This window comes from Caloenas nicobarica, chromosome 3 (assembly GCF_036013445.1).
Source record: "Caloenas nicobarica isolate bCalNic1 chromosome 3, bCalNic1.hap1, whole genome shotgun sequence".
In the NCBI taxonomy this organism is placed as follows: Eukaryota; Metazoa; Chordata; class Aves; order Columbiformes; family Columbidae; genus Caloenas; species Caloenas nicobarica.
The window spans coordinates 12,435,240-12,450,138 of NC_088247.1; the positions used below are offsets into that span (position 1 = coordinate 12,435,240).

Below are 14,899 nucleotides of genomic sequence, written 5' to 3' on the forward strand. Positions count from 1 at the left end.
ACCACTGTTTACTCCAAACATTTGTCCTGTTGCAAAAATTGTGAACAGGGGTCAGAGATGGTTCAAATTACATGAATGGTTGATCTGATGGGTATTGAACTAGGGCCATCAAGCAGCTCTCTGCTTATTGTTAACCATGAGTTCTGCTGTAGAGCTTTGGTGTTTCTTTACTGATCATTAAAAACAGCCAGTGCACAGCAAACTTAAGACTGATTTTTTTGTTTGTTTGTTTTTATTTTTTAAGGGGAGTGCATTTTTACCCTTTATCTTGCCATGCATTTAATTTTTATTTGTGCATTTCTGTGTGTGTAATAGATAATATCTGTGTAATATATAATATCTCAATATCACTTTTTCTATAAAGTCACTTGGAGAGAGAAGTTGAAAACAAAAAGGCACAGTTGAGAGCATCTCAGGAACGTTTATATTCCATTGAAAATGAGATCAGGCAGAATGAAGGGCATCTTCATGGTCATCAACGACACCAAAAAGAACTACAGGTAAAAATAGGTACAGTGTTAATTTTTAGAAACTGGTCAGTCTTTCCCTATTATTTTGACTTCTACATTTTTTTTGGTGGATGATATTTTTTAATGTTTACCCCTATTTTTGTTGTTTGTTTATCCTTTTGTTGTTTGCTTTCATGTTGTTTACTTTTGTTCATCGTTTAGAACAGAACGGTAGAAGTCACATCAATCCCAGCATGTGCCATTTATTGTATGGTATCTTTTTTTTTTTCCTCTTGTGCTAAATCTCTCAAATTTCTACTGCTTTTTTGACACAAATAGGAAGTTGTTGCAATATTTGATGCAACTTTCTTTTCCCTCTTCCCTCTCCTTTTTTCTGTTGTCTCACCTCTTCGTTCCTAGAATCTTGTTTCTCTTCATGCTTTTCATTTATATTCTTAATCCATTTTAATATGCTGAATATGTCACCTTGAAGTTTTCTTTTAATTTCTTTATAAAACATTTTACAACTATTAGTCATCTTTCTTTGTTTTCCAGTATTTCTAGGTAGGATATATATCTGTGGTGGCCAATGATGTTACAGTTAGGCGATATAAGATAATACATACTATATAAGTTTATATTCAGTAAATTACAAAGAACAACCAGCAAAAAAACCCCCTGGCACGTAGACTCAAATTGCTGAAGATAGATATTTGAAGGAAAAATAAAGTATATTATATTCAATTGTCATATTGAATGGAAATGCAATAATAGCTTAATGATTTAAAGCGTGCGTGACTTTCAGTTATATCTTGTAAAAATGGATTCTGTAGGTAAGTGGGAAGAATTCTGTGTTTTGTTGGCACTAATGAAATGAGAAGACCAAATGTCTTGCTTTCTGTGTTGACTTAAATGAACAAATGTGAACTTTTCTCTTTAGATAAGCTTAAGAATATTTATTTTCTTTTTCTTTTCAGGTAAAAATAAGAAGAACAAATGCAGAAATAGCCGATCTTGAAAATATGGAAGAACACCAATCAGTGGACATCCGTACACTAGTAAGAATAGAATATCAAATTATGTCTAATAAGGATACGAAGTAATGTCTTTTAATGTTGGCAGTGCTTTGAAATAAGTAAACTTTGTAGATTTCAAGTAGTGTACAAGTTGGATAAACACTGAAAAATGTACCAATTTACAGAATGTCTACAGTTATGTCAGTGGCATGATTTCATGAAGTTATTTTTGGACAGGTTTGATTTTGTTTTGGTGTGTGGTGGTTTTTTGTTGTTGTTGTTTTTGTTCTGTTTCTTTTCCTTCTCTCTTCTGCCCTTTTTCAAACCAATAGCACTGCAGGTCTATGGAAGGCAAGGTGGTGTTGTAAAGGGATATTCCATGCATTTTCTTTCCTCATTCCAGACCTGCAGTGCTGTTAAACTCTGCAGAGCAGCAGTGCTGTAGGTTTGGAGGTCAGAAGTGGCACCATTGAAGTGCAGGTATAAGCCACTCTGGAGCAGAATTTCTGTCCCAGCGTTACTGCTCTGCCCTGAACCCCCCATTTCTTGTTTTGCTGCAGCTTCACTGTGCATCAGTTCTGAAGTTCAGATATCACGCTAGGGAAGGATCATGGTAGTATGATGGCTTTTTCGAAGTTCTTATTCGTATCTATGTGTTTTTAAAACAAATGCGCAGCAGTCTAAGAACGCCAAAAAAAGTGATTAGTGTAATTGTGGCCATGAATTTCAACTATCGCTCTGTAATAATCTAATGTATAGGCGGCCAAGATTTAAATTTTGAGAATCATGCTGATATATGTTAATAAAATTCTGACTGAAGTTGTTCCAGTTAAAATCCATGCCAGTTTTCTCGCTATTCTATCTGGGATCAGTGGGAGGTGAAGTTGCCCGGTATTTTTATTTTTTTTGTCGCTTGTGATGTCAGCACAAACTTATACTTTTTGGCTAGTCAGTCTTTCAGCATGTGTGCACATGTGGCATGTAAGTAAACGTTTCAAAATTTACTCAAAAAGCAAGGGATCGTTACAGATTCTGTAAGGTCTTGTAGGGTTTCCTCTTTTCTAGATTAACTAGTTCTGTTGGGTTTTTAAAAAGGATATTCTTTACCCTTTTGGTGAGTTGGAAAAATAATCTGTTACCTTAATGTAGGAGAATATCTTCCTGTTTGAAAATTATTGGACACTTGTGTTTTGAACATAAAAATTTTTAACATTGCTTCTGATAATGGTCTTAGTGCAGCATATTTGCTTCTCCTTACTCCTTTCTTGGATTTTTGTTGTTTTCCTGTTTTCTGCACTTTGTGACCACTACTATGTATTAGTTGCTGTTCTTTCACTTGATATTTGTCTTTCATTGCTACCTTGATTTCACAATTGTCTGATTGTGAAAAAGAATCTTAGCAATACAAGCTTTCACTTAGATCTTTTTCCCACATTTCGGAATATTTGTCTTTTCAAATCAGAAAGTATGTATGATGATAATTCATTACGAGTGACAGAATTGTCTAGGGAACAGTGATGATCCACTTACTCTTCTCTTTGTTGCTTTGTATACAGAATGCATATATTCTGTCACAGATCCAGAGGGAGGTTACCTTGTTCTTTTGTTTAAAAAAATTACTGTAGTAAAATATTAGCATGTCTAAGTCTTCACAAAATCCTATCCCCTTTAGTCTTTTCATCACAGCTCACAAATAAAGTCTCCTTAATTTTCAGTCAGATAATTAGGAAATTCCACTTTTTCTTTTGCGATTTCATGTAATGGTCTGCTACAAGATGTGTCAGTCTCTTCTTCTGGGCTTTAGTGACAACTGCATTGAGCTGTTCATATTCTTATTATAGAGTACTTGCATGTAATCTTGTACCCTTCTAGCAATAATAAAATAAAAATCTTTTACAATGCTTTGCAAATGTATGTCTCCTTTTATTATTCTTCATTTTAATATATTTTGACAGGAAGATGAAGTTCAAGAAAATAAGAGTAAGATGGAATCTGTAATAAAAGACATGCAGCAACAAAGCAAAAAAATGGAAGAACTGAAAAATATTCTCCAGGTAGCTGAAAAAAAATTTGAAGAAATGAAAGAAAAAGTTCATCAAGTAGAAGAAATTGCTGGCCCAATTAAGGTACCAATAAATTCATCTTGTATTTTTAATGCAGTCCCTTTGTGTGACATTGAGAATGAGGTTAAAAGGAGGCAGGAGAAAAGAGCATGCTCCTTCCTGATCCATTTAAGATCTACTTATGAAAATAGAAATAGATTGAAATAGAATATTTAAACAGAAATAGAAATTTGAAATAGAGCATTCCATCTAGAGCATGTCAAGAAATAGGCTTGGTAGTATTTCAAACATAATGTTGATTGTTATGTGTAGTTGCTGTAGTGTTTTATGTTTAAAGACTTTGTTTTCAGGTATTTTTAGTCATGGACTTGAAAGGGAGGAAGAATAGCTTCCTTGACTTTCCTTTTTACTGCACCACATTTGTTGTTTTAGTTTATTTGTTTGTTTCTGATAAGGCCTGGACAAGAAGGTTCATAACTGGTCACTTAGGATTTTCTATTAGATGTACTGCTGTGTGTTCTGCAGTTGTTTGAACTCTTGGCATATAGCAAGTGGTGGCTTTAAGGCAGGATTAGGAAAGGTAAGAGATTCCATTACTGTTGGTCACAGTTGGTGTTCTTGTTTTGTTGCTTTTTTTTTTTAAGATAAACTGTTAAATTGACAGGGATGAGGAAGAAAATTGTTGTTTAATTTATATCATTCTTTATACCCCTTTTGCTTCTCTGGAAAGATATGATATGACTTCAACTGTATCAACACTTATATAGTACAGAACTTGCTGTAGTCTACATCACATTACAGGTATAGCAAAATACTGAATTTTCACACAGAAATGCAGTTCTCATTGATGTCACACAGACATCAGAAGTTCTGGCTAGAATGTAGTGTACAAAATAAATGTAGTTTTTGGAGGTTTAGGAAAAAGGATGGCTTTTTTTTCTAAGATTAAAACATCCCCTCAAGATATCATTCCTAAAATCATTACAAGCATTTATTATGTTCTTGTCAGAACTGAGAAGACTTTCTGATAAGTTGCTGTTAAAGCACCTGGATGTTAGAGGGAGCAGTCTCACTGAAAGCAACATAAATTAGACAGTGTTAAAAACAACATAATTATCTGTGATAAGTCAGTAAACATTAGAGAGATGCTTAGGATTCCACCTCAAACAGTTCACTTATCAAATCTTGATTTATTCTAAACAGGATGAATTAAACCAAGCTGACTCAGAAGTGGAAAACAGTAAACAACGTTTTCAGCACTATGAAGACAAACAAAAGGAACGCTTGGCTTGCATAAGAAGACATAAAGAACTACTGGCTGCCAAGGAGAAAGAATTACAGGTAGATGTGTGGGGGTTTTTTCTTTAATGAAGTCAGATAGTCATGATCCTTCTAATATTTAATAATAAATCATTCAATTTGTACAACATACAGATCATATTAATACATGGAGTATTCTCACAGAATCACAGGATGGTTGGGGTTGGAGGGGACCTCTGGAGATCATCTAGTCCAACCCACCTGCTAAAGCAGGCTCACCAGAGCAGATCGCACAGGAATGTGTCCAGGCGGGTTTGAATGTCTCCAGAGAAGGAGAGTCTTAAGCTGACTATATTTAAATCAAGCAGAAGTAATTTGTATAAATGAATTGAGGCCTCTCTTTGTCTGGCAGAGCATCATTTCTGTCTTGACAGATGAGTTAGGGGTTACCCATATAGAGCTCTTCTCTTCTGTATTTTGCAGTGAAAAAGATTAAAGTGACCTAACCTTAAAATTTGTGTTTTGAGTTCAGTTGCATAATACTGTTTTGGTTTTTTTTGGATGCTAGGTTTTTCTTTGTACAGACCTCATACCTGATCTTTTGAAGACTTACCTAATCAAGCTTTATTAACAAACTCTGAAATTACATTTACAAAGACTTTTTGAAGACTGTCCTATTTAAATATGGTGAATGTGGCTCCTTATTGATCTGTATTAGCTAAAGGAAGTGTGAACATATTAAAGATTTCACATGGGTACAATTCTTAGCACTGAAATAACTACCTACCTGTACACGTTGTTAGTAAAATTATTGATGCTAAGTAGGTTTGCTGTTGAGACCTTGCTTTTCCATAGCACAAAATCTTTGTTGTGAAGACTAAACAGTTTGTTTAAAAATGTAACAATTAATTGGATTTCAAACATTACTTTAGGAAAAAATTTCACAAGCTAGGCAAATCTACCCAGAGCGCATAGAGGTCAGCAGAACTGTTAAGAGTCTTGATGCAGAAATGAATCGCTTGAGAGAGAGGATAAATTCAGAAAATAGTCGCCATGGCAACAGAGAAGAAATCATACAGTAAGTTATCTTTAATGTCTAAAGTAGTTCAATTAAGATAGAAAAGACAGGAGAAGGAAGAGTTTTCTTATTGCCTCACAGTGCATTTGTGTCTGGTTTTAGAACTCAAACCATGTAGGAAGGTATGAAAACATGCTTTGCCGATTGCTCATTCAACCTGTACTGAAAAGGTTTAGGAGTTTTGAACTACCCTCTCATGATTTTTAGACAGTGTCTGTGTGATATTTATGAAGTTACCAATAGTCAGCTACCCTCTTAGTGTTTAGAGGTATCCCAGTTACGACTGGGTGGTATGAACATAACCTGCCCTCGTTCTGGGATGCAGTGAGCATTAAGCATACTTCTAGTTTGAATAACTAATGCAGAAATTAAGCAATTACCAGAGATTTTAGCTGTGGTGTATTTTAAGTAATCACTCACTTCGGGTATTCTTGAACACGGGGAGACCAGTCGTTCATTCTCCTTGGTGTCAGAGTTTCCTTTCAAATAATTAAATATAGAAGTAAAATTTAATTTTTGACCACTTTTCATTAGTAAACAGTGTCCAACTTGATTCATCAAATGCTTTTAGCTGTAATGTAGATCCTCACAAGAAAGTTTTTATTTGAATGTTTTGATTATCAAATTCATTTTCAGCATTTACAACAACAGTTTGGGTTTAATGTAATGCATGTATGCATGTTGATCCTAAGCTTTCTGTTAATTAAAACAGGCAATTTCATGATGCAAAGGAAAGATACGAGGATGCAAACAGTAAAGTGAAGCATTTAAAGAAATTTATTAGGCTGCTGGAAGAAATAATGACACAGAGGTTCAAAATATATCATCAGTTCTTAAGGTGAGTTAATTTTACTGTGGTTTCAGGTTTCGGATAAACTAAAATGTAGGTGCAAAAAATTACAGAGCAGACCTGTGAGAATGAGATACCTTTAATTTGGTATTCACAGCAATCTTTCTAACCTAATGTTGCTCCCAGATCCAATACTACCATGCCTGACAGTTTAGAGGCAGCCTGGACTGACAGCTGGAAAAACAATGGGATCAGCTGAAGGCTCAGTTTTGCTTCACACCAATGTGTGTGAAGCCTCCAGTGTGCTGACTTAATCCAAAGTTCTGTTTCAGTCTTGGTTTTGGTCAGTAAAATATCAGCACCGTCCAAGCATTGAAGTCATCTGGACTGTCGCTTATTTTCACAGAGTATAACTAGTGGTGCTGTGTCATGTAATTTGTGCTCACATAACTTCACTGTGGGCTGAACAATTTTCTCTGCCCTGTGCTGAAAATATTTCAAGATCTTTATTCAGATTCTGGAGTTTGAAAGCTGCTTCTGTCACGGAGGATCCATACCAGGAGTGTACCCCTTCTTTCTTGCTTTAGTCCCTTAGTATCCTATACCTATTCATGCAGATTTTGTGGTGCTTTTTTGATCTGGGATATGGAAGGGGTGCCAGTATGATCCTGAAAAATAGTAACGATCAGGAGAATCCCAACCTTTGCAGATGGAAGTCTGGAAATACTAGTGGGTAAGATTGAGCTGCAGAATCTGATGCTTGCCTGATGGTGCCCATATATATCAAACTGAGTCTTGTTCTTAGTGCCCAAATTGCAGTACAAATCCCACTCTAAAATGCATTCAAGAATCATAGTTTTTTCTTGATGGTAATATAATGTGTCTTCTATTGAGGGATTTTATACTAGAATTGGAGGGGAAGCGGGGACGGGGTGAGGGCCAGTTAATATTCAATACTTTTAATTCCTGGAGTGTAGCAGAGTCCACATAAATTCTTTTCTATCCTCACTGTGCAATCCTAATAGTGGACAGGAAAGAAGTGGAATTGGTTATTTTCTGTTGGAGTTGTGGAAGAAGGGTATAAAGAGCTTCCAGTCTATTGGAACAGACTTCTAAAAACTACAAAGCCTGTACTTTTGGATTTCTTACCTTGTTACCTTGTGTCAGTGATTCTTTCCAATATGTCCAGTATTGAATGTCACCTGCTTGGGAGCTTGATTGTTTTGGGGAAATGTTATTAATGGAGCAGGGTTTAATATTTAAGAACATGATCTGAAACAGTTGATAAAAATCTGTTGTCACTTTTTCATGCGTTTTAAAACTTACTGAACTAATAATGTTTGCTTGATTTAAGGCTCCTTTCATTACGATGCAAACTCTACTTTGACCATTTATTACGTATTCGAGCTTGCTCTGGAAAAATACTTTTTGATCACAAGAATGAGACGCTTTCAATAAATGTAAGTAATTCCATATTATGTATTACAACAGTTGAAATAATTATTTTTTTATATCAGCTGCTAGAGGACATGCATTGCAAAGGAGAGAATAAATTATTCCCCCCTCTCCAAAATGTGATATGCTAAATTTTGAATGTTGTTGAAAACAAGCAAGAAAAAAAAACCAACATTTTTATGGGCAGGTTGGAATAAATTTAGACTGTTGTCTTATGCTGAGGATAAGAATTCACTCGCTATTCATCCTAGTCAGTTTTTCAAAATTACTCATTCCTGTTTTGTTGACAGGAAGTTTGCCTTTATTTGTGTGATTATATAATGACTGGTTATTATTGAAACAACTTCTAATGGCTGAAAACTTCAATATTATGGTTTTTCTGTGTATTCTGTGAGTTTGTATCTTTTAACGTATCTTCCAAAAAATTTTAGTCATGGCAGTTTTTACTGCTATTTCTGTGAGAGACTTCAGTTTTCAGAATTAAGGGGAGAAATGTGTAGTGACAACATAAATACATGTTGACATAGTCTTAATTAAACAGGTGAAGGATATGTATCTGAAGAACTCAAGCTCAGTCCTTAAAGTGTTAAGTCATTATCTGGCTTTATCAGCTATAGTACAAAAAAGTCTTCTGATGTTTCATGTTTGTCATGCAAGAGTTGACCCCACTCCAAAATAATTCTTATTTTCCTGCTTAGCTTGTTAAAAAGGTAATGTGGTCAACAGGACAAGAAAATGCATAAGTTTATAACAGGACAAGAAAATGCTTAAGTTTATTCTTAAAGGAGGAGTGCCACAAGGTGTCCTCATAGGCAATGAAACCAAAGGACTGTTGACAATATTGACAATGAAACTCTTCCTCCTCGAAACTCCTGCTGTAAATCAAATACCAGCTTTTCTATTGTAGCTGGTGACCATTGCATTTTACTCTAATATAACTACACTGGTTGACATTTATTAAACGTTGTCGAATAGCTTATTAAAAATAGAGACTTGAATAAGAAAACACTGGTAGAGTCATTCAGTGTATTCAGTGTTGCAGCGATCGTCGGGCTGTGTTATGAAATGATGAGAAGTGTGCCGTTCCCAAAGGGCGGTGGCAGTGAAGTGCTTAACACTGTTCCCAAGTGATCTTTATCTGTTCACATGTAACGTGCTCACCGTTAAAATTATGATTCTATTAGTAAGTCTCCAGTTCAGGTTTAAAAATGGCTCTAATATTTTTATTTCAAGATTCAGCCTCGAGAAGAGAGCAAAGCCTCCCTCAATGATGTGAAATCCTTATCAGGAGGTGAACGTTCCTTCTCAACAGTTTGTTTTATTCTTTCTCTGTGGTCCATTACTGAATCTCCATTCAGATGCTTGGATGAATTTGATGTCTACATGGTAAGTTTAAACTTAAACTACATTTGCCACTCTGACTTTTATAAATTAGTGAAATAGTTGGGTTGTTATCTGTGTTTGGTTAGCTTTTGAAACACTATAGTTAACTGTAAATAATAAATACAAGCCTCCAAAACAAAAAACCAAATCCCCCAAAACCAAACTTGTTAGGAATCTTGTTCCCTTTGCTTAGTGACTTTTGAAGCTACTTCTGTTTCTGAAGTTGGTACCCAGAGCTATGAGCATCTGTTACTTTACGTGCTTGAACTTATTTCAGCACAAAAAAAAAATATATATAACTTTTATTAGTTACCCAGGCAGTTGTTACTGTGTTTGTCACAGGTTGCCTCTGCATATTGCTGTGACAGTTTTGGGCTTAGCATGTGCTGTGGCTTCCACCAATTTTGAGGTCAATGTGTTGGGTTTGGGTGGTGTTTTTTTCAGAGCAAGTGTAGCAACTGAGTTCACTGTTGCTCCTCAGAAACTTGTTTTATACTTCAGCTAGTAGCATCTTTCCAAGATGTTGCAATGCAGAATAATGAGCAGTAAATACTAATGTCAGCTAAAACTGATAAGCCTCAGCTTTGTGTACAGCTTCCCTGGACAAATGATTAATCATTTTTAATATATATTTATTTTATTTCCTCCTCATTAATAGGCAAGGTGGTAAGGTTTGGAAAAAAGACTTAGTTCTGTGAGACAAAGAGTGGATACTGCATTATTTAATTTTGCCTTCAGCATCCCTTCCCCATCAGTGATTTATTTACTGGAATCACAGACCTAGGCGGGGGAAAAGATAATGTACTTTGTATATAAAGAATTTCAAAAAGGAAAGTTTGCATGTAAGGTGGTCAAGCAATCATTTTTCAGCCACCAGCAAGGTCCTCTTTTACAAGTTAGTTGTGCAGAAGTCTGTCCATCCATCTGTCCAGAAAAGGATGGATACTCAGAACTGTAGGCCCTGCAGAGAACTCGCATGTCATCTGTTCCATAAATAATTCCACACAATTTGTATTTCCACTGCGGTGCCAGTAAATGCAACCTTACTGTCTCCATGTTCTGCACTTACTTTTGGTGTAACTCTGGAGACTCACCACCAGAGGACTCCATCAGCATATTTGCAAGGGAGAGACTTTCCTTCGTGTGTAACAGCGTAGATGAGCAGAGCTTTGATTAACCCCTGCTAAAAATAGCTTCCCATCACACATCTTTTTCAGTAAGCCTAATGCATAAGGTTGTGTTCAAAATAGAAATAGTAATAATAATAATAACAGTAGTAATAAAAACAAGCTACGTAATATCTCAAATTTCGTGCTGTGCTTAAATCCTTTCAGATAATTTTGAGGCAGGATTTTATAGGAAACATTTTTCCACTAAAAACAGTTAATCTCAGCATACCAATAAAGTAAGAAGTACTGTGTGTATCAAAGCTGAGAGGAAAACATCGCAAGTAGGAGTGTGTGTTCCAGTAGAAGCTTTTTATTATGCTTGTATACTAATAAGTAGAGTTTAAGAATTTCCTAAACTGTAGTTTGTAGCTTTTCAAATTTAACCGTAATGTTTCTACAGCTTAGTTTTTATTAGACTTTTCTTTGTATATTCTGGTAGGTTTTTCTATTAAGGTATTTTCTAATTAATTTATTCTTAAACACTTGTGCAATAATAAGGCAGTGAAGCACACAGTCAGTATCACTACCTGATAAATCTTTTGTCTTTAGGACATGGTTAACAGAAGAATCGCAATGGACATGATTCTCAAGGTGGCTGACTCTCAGCATCATCGACAATTCATTTTGCTCACCCCACAAAGCATGAGGTAATAACGCTGTGTTGTATTTCCTGGTACAAGAACTACAAGGAAATTCTATCGCAAGGAGCATAACTTGAAAAAAATAAATATAAGGAGAAAGAAATGTTGCTGTTTGTAGCAGTAGAACATCAACAATTAAGCAGTTCATTGCTGAAGGTTCTGGGAATTTAATAGTTTTTTCAGTCTATGTAATGTCTGTTAATGTGGTAGTTCAGTGGGACTTGAATCAGTTTATATTAAGTAAAACAACATTTTGAAATGTTTTGTTGGGTAAAGTAGGCTCCTGGTAGCTTTTAGCGCTGTATCTGCCTCTTCCCTCCCAAAATTAACAGAAGACTTCGCATTTTTTCCACTTTTCCTGTTAATACTACAGTATATTCAAGAAAATTGTCATTGGAGTTGATTTTTTAAAATATATCACTGGTCTAAAAACAGATAACTTACTCCTTTTTTTTGATCTAGCAGCCCAAAATTCTTTAAAAACCTCAATTTAAGTCCCTGCCCAACTTAAAGGAACAGTCACTCTCTAACCTTATGCAGCCAGCTCTGCTATAAGCCGAATGTGATCAGTGAGGCCTGCATAGGATAATTAGTAGTCTTCAAAATTATTTATTCTTAATTGTCTTTCATTACCGAAATCTTCAAAAAGTAGAATAATGGCATTCTAGTCTTATTTAAGTGGAAATGCCATGGTAGGAATTTCTAAAACTGTATTCAATAAGCATACAGGAATTTTCTGTATGGTTACTGTTTAAAATTTTAATAATTCAAGTGCAGCTTGGGTTTGTTACATGTTGCATGCCCAGCAATCATTTAATTTGACAAAAGCATAGAGGCACCTTCAGAAAAATTACATTTAGGATAATCAGCGGAGAAGCCTGTAGAAATGTATGTGTAGTAATTTTGTTAATTCTTAGTGTGATGTGATTGTGCATGTGCAAAGTGTGTGCCACTTCAGGATCTGTAAGGCAAATATGAACCATATTCAATCATGATGTCATTTGGAGTTTCTCTTGAAAGTACCTTTTCTATAGTTCAGGTGGTCTAAGTGTTAGAAATCACAGGATTGACATCAGTCATTGTCTTTAGCTCGAGCTTTTACTGAAGTAAAAGAGCTCCAGTGAAACCAGAACTTCACCTCATGTTACTGTTTTTTAAAACTGTCGAAGAAAAATAATGAAGTTATTTAAAGGAAGATACGTAATGGAAAGAATCAAATGGAAATACTAAAATTTGTGGAGAAGAAACACTGTTTAAATGATGCACACTTTATTTTTAGTTCTCTGCCTACGAGTTCCCGTATTCGCATCCTCCGAATGCAAGATCCTGAAAGAGGCCAAAGAACATTGAATTTCAAAAATAGGAATGAGGAACAGGAAGATCAATAAGTATCTCTGTGTATGAATATGCCATAATATTGAGGATGGATGTGTAATGAACTGTGTAAAGTTATTACTTCCTGATGCTGAATAAGAGGATCTTTTGTTAGATACTCTAAGGAAAAGAAGGGCTTCCTTCATAATTTTTCTTTTTTTAATGAATTAATGTATGTGTACAGACCAAGAATAAGCAGAGTTTTGATTATTAGAAAATCATGAATGTTCATTTGATATCTTTAAATACCAACTAGTAGACATTTTTCTCAGTTTTTTGTTTTTTCTTGTGGCAAATATGAAATATATTTTGTATAATTGTGGAGTAATATTTTAATAAATAGTCAGAACTGATACTTGTGGTAATGTTTTAGTGTCTCTACACACTGAAATTTAGCATTAAGTTAAAAACGTTGGTTTCTTCCTAGCTCAGCTTTATTTCTTAAACATAATTCATACATGCAGTAAAACTTAGCATATGTTTTATTTTTTTTCCAGTGGAATCACAGCAGCTGAATATGAGAAACTATTAGTACTTACACTGTATACTTTCATAACTAGAGAAATGAAAAATTTATTTGCAATGTATTCTCTGGGCAGGAAAAAAGTGGTTTTATTTCTTTGAGTTTCTTTGGGCATGAGCTTAGAAAACCTAGCAAATTGCGGTTTTGTAAACTTGGATTCTTAATTACAGTAAAGTAAGTTCTTGCACAGTCTGAGTTTGCAGGTATAGACTAAGTCTGTAGATATTCATTATAATATAACAAACTAAAGTGACAGAAGTCCTTCCAATATAGAGGACTGATGTGAAATGAGAGTTTTGGAAATGCAGTAACTATTCTAGCGCATTGTAGGCCTGCGATTTGTTGGGTGTCCCAGCCCCCCTGCCCCTCCCAGGACTATACTAGAATAGTTAAAGTAAGATAAAGTCACTTTATTTAAATAATGCAAGCATTTATTGGGGATAAGAGGGAGAAAGAAGAACCAGATTTTTCAAACTGTCCCAAAATAACTTTTTTTCTCTTCTCCTTTCAACAGGAACTTGAAATTGTTGGGAGCTCTTCAAAAACAATAACTTGTTAGAGTTCAGCCATTAAGCATATCTCTTTTTTTTTTTTTTTACTTTTTTGGATGTTATGGGGATACAAAAGCCATTAAAACTATTGAGAGAACAGTTCTGCAGTTTCTACAGTTGTTTACCAAACAGCAATTCCTCAATAAAACCTCATCGTATTGCAAGTCAACTTTGTAGCGATATTTGGTTTTAGCTGCTGCTTCCTTTTTTGTGTTCTTTTAATGTTATTTTGTTTTAACACAAGCATGTGTTAAATTAGTTGTGGCAGTTGCACCTTCCCCCCGCCCCACGCCCTGAGAACTGGTGCGGCGGTTGCACTGGTAGCGGCACATCCCCCTCTCAGAACTGGGGCCTTCAGTGGGGCAGCTAATGGCTCTTTGTGAGACCCGGAGTCGCTGGGCAGGGTCGTCAGCAGAGGAGGGGCCCAGAGCGCCCACAGCCCAGAGAAGCCCAGAAGTTTCTTGAAGTCCCACACTTGGGGGGCGGGGTGTAGAGAAGCTTCTGGAATGCCCACAGCCAGATCTGAGCAGACTATAAATGGGGTTCCCGCCGGCGACTCCCCTTTGTGGTCTCCTCGGAGCTGTGGGTCTGCCGTGCTGCCGGAGTCCCTCCCCTTAGACGGAGAAGCCGTCTGAGGTAACCTCCCGGGATGGGGAGCGCCTCACCTCTGCGTGTGGGTGAGTGATAAATTACTGAATATATGCTTGAATAAGTCCTCGTCTGGGACAGACGAGTGTGAAGTCCTGGCCACAATAGGCTAGTGTTCCTCTTTGTGGGCAAACGGGGGCAAAGAGGGCTCCGGTTTTGTTTTTTTGTGAGTGCGTGTATGCACACTGTGGATCCTCATTATTCTTATCTTTGCTGCATCCCAAATGATCTCCTAACTTGATACCCGAACCTGTATCTTATGTTACAGAGTGCTAGCTAGTTGTATAAACCCTGTTTCTAATCGGTTTATCGGCGGTGCTTTTCCGGCCAGAATAAAGTTTAATTTTGGACCTTGTAGTCTGCCGAAACTTATTTGGGGGTGCCTCTGTGACATTATTGGAGGACTATGAAGATGATGAGGGATCTGGAGCATCTTTCATTTGAGGAGAGACTGAACGCTGGGTCTGTTCAGCGTGGAGAAGAGAAGCTAAGAGGGGAT

The 14,899-nt window shown here is 36.1% G+C and overlaps 1 protein-coding gene across 3 annotated transcripts in view; it reads left to right on the forward strand.

Annotated features, from left to right (window-relative positions):
• SMC6 (structural maintenance of chromosomes 6) overlaps positions 1-13,921 on the forward strand; it is a 34,735-nt gene extending 20,814 nt beyond the window's left edge. For all 3 annotated transcript variants that reach the window (XM_065632163.1, XM_065632165.1, XM_065632164.1), the window contains 11 exons: positions 365-500; positions 1,427-1,507; positions 3,421-3,591; positions 4,732-4,869; positions 5,721-5,866; positions 6,579-6,704; positions 8,011-8,116; positions 9,345-9,497; positions 11,213-11,310; positions 12,584-12,702; positions 13,716-13,921. In XM_065632163.1, coding sequence (XP_065488235.1) covers positions 365-500; positions 1,427-1,507; positions 3,421-3,591; positions 4,732-4,869; positions 5,721-5,866; positions 6,579-6,704; positions 8,011-8,116; positions 9,345-9,497; positions 11,213-11,310; positions 12,584-12,692 — 1,264 coding nt within the window. In that variant the 3' untranslated portion in view covers positions 12,693-12,702; positions 13,716-13,921. The remainder of the gene's footprint in view (positions 1-364; positions 501-1,426; positions 1,508-3,420; positions 3,592-4,731; positions 4,870-5,720; positions 5,867-6,578; positions 6,705-8,010; positions 8,117-9,344; positions 9,498-11,212; positions 11,311-12,583; positions 12,703-13,715) is intronic.
• The last annotated feature ends 978 nt before the right edge of the window (positions 13,922-14,899 follow it).